This window comes from Olea europaea, unplaced genomic scaffold (genome assembly GCF_002742605.1).
Source record: "Olea europaea var. sylvestris unplaced genomic scaffold, O_europaea_v1 scaffold1883, whole genome shotgun sequence".
Classification (NCBI taxonomy): domain Eukaryota; kingdom Viridiplantae; phylum Streptophyta; class Magnoliopsida; order Lamiales; family Oleaceae; genus Olea; species Olea europaea.
The window spans coordinates 23,363-30,813 of NW_019236630.1; the positions used below are offsets into that span (position 1 = coordinate 23,363).

At 34.5% G+C, this 7,451-nt stretch overlaps 1 protein-coding gene across 1 annotated transcript; it reads left to right on the forward strand.

Moving 5' to 3' along the window:
• Positions 1–813: 813 nt before the first annotated feature.
• On the forward strand, positions 814–3,917 carry LOC111378854 (vesicle-associated membrane protein 721-like). Its single transcript, XM_023002134.1, has 5 exons — positions 814–1,147; positions 2,727–2,868; positions 2,968–3,088; positions 3,205–3,267; positions 3,554–3,917. Exons 1-5 carry the CDS (start codon positions 958–960, stop codon positions 3,698–3,700), a joined length of 663 nt encoding a protein of 220 aa, XP_022857902.1. The 5' UTR covers positions 814–957; the 3' UTR covers positions 3,701–3,917.
• The last annotated feature ends 3,534 nt before the right edge of the window (positions 3,918–7,451 follow it).

Here is a 7,451-nt window from a genome sequence, read left to right on the forward strand (position 1 = left end):
AATATTAATTCAATGTACATTAAGATTATTAAGGATTTATTTATTTATTTTTAATTTTTTAAATGAGACTTATGTTTGGTAGGCAGTTGATTGCATCTGAAACTATTAGGTATATTAGGTGCCTACCACATTAGTTTAGCTATTATAATCAATATTAGCTTTTTAGTCTCAAATATTAATTAATTTGCAATGCAATTTTTTTTCTTTTTTTTCTTTTTTTTTTAAATTTTTTCATAGATAACCTCATTCGACAAGTTTATCACTAGTCCACAATATTAATTAGAAAACCATATATGATTTTAGATTATTTTTTTAAAAGAATTATTAAATGTTATTCAACCACACATATTAAACATATCATTAATCCACTGATCAAATTCATTTGAACTATATAATTTTTTTCTCTTTTAGTTTATTGTATCAATTACTGATTTGAAGTTTTTAATAATTAGGTGACTGCGGAATTTTGAACATATTAGTTTTGCATGCTTGATGTATTATTAAATCACTTTGTTTTAAATCTTGAGTTATGAAAGTCGAATTTCAAAATGTAATTCGTAATTCAGAAAATATATGCATTGTGCATTCATAAAGATGTGTTGCCAATTTGATTATTGGTTGTAATAAAATCAATGAAGGTTGGGTTAATGATACATCCAATTAAAATTTAGGGATGAAATTGAGACACAGTGAGAAGGCTGAGGACCCATAGTGTAATAAAAATAAATCGAAAGGATGTATGGCATATTTGTTATTTCCGTAGTTCACCAGGGCAGTTTAACAACAAACAGTCTTAACACCTAAGAAAATCAAACTCCCATCTTTTTCCCTTACTATTGCATTTTGTATAAATCCACTATTTTCAGTTTTGTATCTCTCTCTCTCTAGATTTTAGAACGCTGCATCGAGCCCTAGGGTTTCTCTTAGTGAGAGAAAAATTAAAATCGGTGTAGAGAAATGGGGCAGCAGTCGTTGATCTACAGTTTCGTGGCGCGTGGAACGGTAATCCTAGCGGAGTACACTGAGTTTACGGGTAATTTCACCAGCATAGCCTCTCAGTGCCTGCAGAAACTGCCCGCGACTAACAACAGGTTCACCTACAACTGCGATGGTCACACCTTTAACTATCTCGTGGAGGATGGATTCAGTAAGAGCCGCGTCCTGATCTATTTTTTAATCGATTGATTTCTCATATGAGATTGTTAATTTATGTGTTTGATAACAGTATGTAGTTGTTTGATGGCGGTATGTGTGATTATTAGGTGTCGGTTTTGTTTACGATTCGATTATTAGCTTAGACCTTTAACTCATTTTAAATATATTTGTTAGTTTTTATATTAAATGTTTACTAGTCTGGATCAGTTTTGAAATTTTGGTAACATTTTGTTTTATTTGATGATTAATCCTTTTTGTAATGTGTGAAAGGATCTAAGTTGACACGAGATCAGTAACAATTCAATTCAAATAAAACTTACATTATTGGTTTCGAATTCGATATTTAAAATGATAAACAAAAATTAGCGAGAAAATAACCTTATTTACTGGCTTTTATATTAAGTTTGATACTTGGATCAGTTTTGAAATCGTAATACCGATTTATGAATTTTCAGTAGAGAAACTAGTCGTCATTATATTATCTGAATTGGGTCTGAGTTTTTTGAACGTGGAATCACTTCAATGATGTCTTTGTTAAATCAGCACGACCTTTACAAAAATCCAAAATGATGAAACAGATCCCTCTCCCCTCACTTCTTACTGTGAATTTTTGTTTTGCTTTAGGTACATTTTGGTTTGGATGTGATTTGCTTTGGGTTGTAATCAATGTTGATTGATGAATGATGATATCTTCTGCCCCATCCTTGTACCTGGAGTTTTTACCTGTATAGGAATGTTTTGTTTCTGGAGTTATTTGTTGTTGTTTGAGCAGCATGATCATGAAGAAATTGAGAATTTGCATGGTCTCTAGCTGTTTAATCCACGTTTCCTAGTTAATATAGTTTACTGCAAGTTTCATAATCTTTACAGTTCTGTCTTTAAGCCATTACAACCTTCTAAATATTTTTCCTCATAGTTTTTATTGCAGAGCAATGCTGCTTTGAATCCTAGATGCAATAATGTGACAATTCGATTAATTCCATAATCATCTACACTATCTTATTATACTTTACCCTAATTCATGCTTCTAATTTCCACGCCTGTTCAGAATGACGGGCTTCTTATTACCATTCTTATCATTTTTGTGGTCCTTGAAGCGATGTGGATGTTGTTCTTATTGTTACTGGACCCTAATTAGTGGTTTACTTAGTTTACAAAATTCGGAAATGTCATATTGTCATTCAAATTGGCATTGCACAAAACAAAGTTCATTACATGGCCGTCATGTGGACTTTGAATTTGTTTGACTTTAAGGATAAACCCTTCACCCGCTTCTTTGGAACGCATAAATGACCAAAACTGATTCATAAATATTTTAACGAATCATCCTTTTGTTCTCATCTGACCAATTTCCTTATTTAGGATGCAAACAGCTATGTCACTAGCATTACATGCACATGTTGATTAAAGATTGCTTAGTTTTTATAAACCATTATCTGCACAGAATGCTACAGCATATGCCTCCAACTGATATACAATTCGTGGAGTCTATCTTGCTTCCAAGTTCTATTATTTACTTTTTCTTATTTCATTCAGGTGGACTGACATTTTTTTTTTTTTTTTAATGACAGCATATTGTGTCGTTGCTGTTGAATCTTCTGGAAGACAGATTCCTATGGCATTCCTCGAGCGTATTAAGGAGGATTTTACCAAAAAATATAGTGGAGGAAAGGCTGCTACAGCTGTTGCCAACAGCCTGAATAAGGAGTTTGGGTATTTTTCTCTTTTAATTCTTGTAATATTGTTGATTCTATTTTCGATCATTTATCCATTTGAAAACTGCTTTTCCTTGGCACAATGACGACAACTTAGGCCCAAATTGAAGGAGCAAATGCAATACTGTGTAGATCATCCAGAAGAGATCAGCAAGCTTTCAAAGGTGAAAGCTCAGGTTTCAGAAGTCAAAGGAGTGATGATGGAAAACATTGAGAAGGCATGACCATTTTTGGCATTCCGTTAGTTACTTGCTCAAGTTTCTATATACCAGCTGTATATGGGGTGATTGAGAATCTAATTCTTGGTGCATGGTCCAATATTTTGTCGCTGCAGGTTCTTGACCGTGGTGAGAAAATTGAGCTTCTGGTGGACAAAACTGAGAATCTTCGCTCTCAGGTATGTGAAGTGCCTGTCCATTCTTCAATTCTTTGGTGTTGATTCTATAGTGCGCATCTCTTTCTTTTCTAGATGCTAGGAGTACCCTCCTTGATTATGATTGTTCTAGTTGGAATTACATAGGAGAGATCTTAACAATTGTAGAATCATTATCATAATAACTCAATAATGCGTTGGATTTTTGTTGTATTTTTCACGTACTTTAGAATCTTAGCTGTTGTTTTCTCGTCCTTCCCATCATTGCATACGATGTTGAAATGTTGACCTTCTTTGAACTGAGTTGCAGGCACAAGATTTCAGGACGCAAGGAACCCAGATGAGAAGAAAGATGTGGTTGCAGAACATGAAAATAAAGTTGATTGTCCTTGGTATCATCATTGCCTTGATCCTTATCATTGTTTTGTCTGCCTGTGGTGGATTCAAATGTCACTAGGATGCGAAACTCCCCCATATGTTTCGTTTTTTCCTATTGAATAGCTTGTTTGTTCTCCTAAATATTTGCCCATGCCTTTGCTATGTAGTCTGTATTTTGTGAGACGTGATTGTATAGTTTTGTATGACTGGATCGGATCCTCTGAATATGGTTAGTGAAAGAGTCAGATTGTTTCGAAGAACTACGAAATACTATAAACAAGTTGGGTTTTGGTTTATTTTTAAGTTGATAGAGACATCTTGGGTCAACTTGTTGGTCTTTTAGTAATATCTTAATATTTTCAAATGGAACTTGTGAGCTGATACTGTTATATCAGAAATTACTCGACATATTGCTCAATGTTAAACTGATGGTGGCTATGGTAACCCCTTTTTCTGTTCTGTTTTTCAAAATTTTCAGAGTAATTTTTAATTTTCTTATAATTTTTTTAGAAAATAGAAAATATTTCGTTAAAAATTTTCCAATTTTAAAAGTAATTCTTTCCTTGTCCCCCTTTCTTTTGTGTGTGTAAAAGTTGATTACTCTTGGCTCTCATTTTTGAAATGAAAATGGATGAAATAGTATTTTTTTGAAAAATTGAGCGGTTGAAAAAAAATTGAAAGTTTTCGATTTACGTGTAATATTATTTTATGAAAGATTGGATAATTAAAAATATGAGAGAAAAATGAAATGTAATTTAATGGAGGCCATCCTAATCTAATATTGATTGAATGACTGAGCGTTCCAAAATTTTGAATTTCAAACTCTTAATATGGCGATGAGAATGCATAACACTTAATATTTTATCAGTATTGGTTGGGCAATTCCTTGTATCAACTTTGTCTCTATTTATTTATGTAATTATTATTTTGGCATTTCCATCGAGACTAGTGGCCTCAATGAAAACGTTTTCCGGTTTTCATGACAGTTTAAATTTTAAAATGTTCAGTCCACTAAATTATAATTTATTTTTTTCTCTTTTTATAAACCACATGTTTTCCGATAAAATAATATTACATATAAATTCAAAAAAAAATTATTCATTTTTAACTACATTTTCCCAAAAAATTACTATTCCAAAATCAAATTTTCATTATAATGAGAGAATAATGGGGCCAAATGAGCCCCGTAGACCATAGTGGAATGAAATTAATGAGCCAATAGGTCTCCTAACTACGAAATCTCGGAAGCCTTGTTGATAGGGCCGGTGCCAATTCATTCAAGGCCTGTTCAAGCACCTCGACAAAATCACTTTCCAAGTGCAGTCGAGACTGCATGGAATTCAATTCCAACGACAATTCCTTGGCTCGATTTCTCGACTTCAAGTCATCGGAAGATTGTAGTGTAATACATCCTGAAGAATCAAATGTGCTTCATGATATCGGGACAGTGTAATGAGACAATGGTTTAGATTGAAGTCCTTGTCAGCATTCGGGTCAATCATTTGGGCTTTATTTTAGGGAAAAAATCATATCTGAGGGGTTATGTTTACCCTAATTCAAAAATCAAGTAAATAATTTGAAAATCCAAAAATCAGGTATGCATTTAATTAATTAATTTTTTTTAAATAAAGATAATAAAGTCACAGTTACATGATTAATTGTCACATATTTATTTACTGGTCACATATCGTCAAATTAATTGGTCATGGATTATTTCGTGGTCACAAATCAAAAATTTTGTAGGTCACATATTATTGAGGTAACAGATCATTCAAATTACATGTCACATTTTATCTATGGGTCACATAAGTTACAATTTATTGGTTACAAATTATTTTTTAGTCAGACACCTAATATTTAGTCACAAATCAGCTAAATAGTTGATCACAGACGCCTAAATAGTTGGTCGCAAACACCTAATTATTGGTCACAGATACTCCACTCGTCACTGTCATCGCCACCTCAACAACCATCGCCACCACCATCGCACAACGCACCACCAACAACGCACCACCAACAGCACACCACCACCACCACCATTTCCTTTATCTCCATTTACACCACACCTAACCACCACCCCACCAAAGAATCCACAAACCTGCCGCCACCACCTTAAAAACGCAACAAAACATGCCAAAAAATCACACCACTACCACCAAATTCAACAACCACCATAGCCTATTCATTTCACCACCGCAGCTCGCTGGAGTGGGTAGATCTGCATCGCGAGGAAAATACGGACAGGAAGATGAAGAGAAGATGGAGAGTTAGAGTGAGAATAGATTATTAGAGTTTAAAAATGGCCTGAATTCTAATGGTCTCGTGTCGGCATTCGGAGTCGGAGGTGTCTCCGATGGCAGTTGCTCCTTGATGGCGATGATAGTCGAAGGATAAGGTAGAGAGATAAAGAGAGAGACGGGATATGATAAGGAAAGAATTTGGGGGAAATGAGTAGGGTTTAAATTGAATTGGATGTGTTAATTATGTATAATACCAGATTTTTGCATAAGTAAACTTCATCCCCTAATTTTGAATTTGAAAGTTTTAATACCTGGTTTTATGCAATTTCCTCTTTATTTCATACAAAAGCCCGGCCCAAATTCCCTTGAACAATCACCCTAAATGATCGTGGAACTTGTTGGATATTGGTTAAATAAATCGAGAATTGAAAATCGATTAAAGTGATTTCGTATCGACTTCGGCCAAATACTCAAAAGCTCGACTCAATCCGTTTAGGCAAAATTGTTTGGTATATTTGGCATTTCGAAAACCAATATCGGATGATTGAGAAATTACGAAAAAGGACAAAAATCAGTGAATAGACACCTTTTCATAAAGGTGCATTGTTTGGAAAGGGTGCATGGTTTGGCATCAACCATTAGTAAATAGACACCTTTTCATAAAGGCCATTAGTGAATAGACACCTTTTCATAAAGGTGCATTGTTTGGAAAGGGTGCATGGTTTGGCCTCAACCATTTCGTCCACACCCTTTCGTGGTCTATAAATAGGACCCTTTGGGTGTCCTATTCCTCACAATTTGATATGCAAAACATCTCTCATCCTCTCTTCTATCCAAAATCAAAATCATTTCATTTATTTTGATTTTCCTTCTTTTCATCCTTGGAGTACATAAGCCTAAATTTGGTTCGTTGTACTTGTGTTTTGGAGTGCTACAAACACAAGTGTAGCCGTTGTATCTTGGGAGTCGATTGCCGAAATCCGTAGGCACCGTTGCGGGGCAAATTCGACTTAAAGACAAAGAGTCCAACTTTTGCCTCGGCTTTGTCCCTACTTTCTTCTTCTTCTTGTTTGTGTTTTCTTTACCGTTACTCTGTCCAATTTTCGGCACGGATTTACAAACCATCATTATACTTATTTTGGCATCACTATTCACAAAATTCCTCCAACAATCTTAAGTCGAAATTCTATAAATTTTGTGAAAGTGACATTCTTGTTTGGTTAAACTTGTTAAGTTTAACTTTTTCTTCACTTCTATTCTTGGTTAATCTTCTGTTTTACATAAACAGAAATGAATACGGTTCTTAATACCGATACTACTTCGAATGAAACTTTGAACATGGGAACTTCTAAAGGAAGTGTTCCTACCGGTGTGATTCCTCCCGTTGTGAATACAACTACTACTAATGTGATTCCTCCGGTTGTGGGTGCCCCTACTATCGTACATTCAAACTCCGTTTCACATGGGGAAAAGTCGGATAAATTTGTCGGGGTTGATTTCAAAAGGTGGCAACAGAAAATGTTGTTTTATCTCACAACCCTCAACTTGGCGAAATTCTTGAATGAAGATCCTCCCGCCATACAAGAAGGG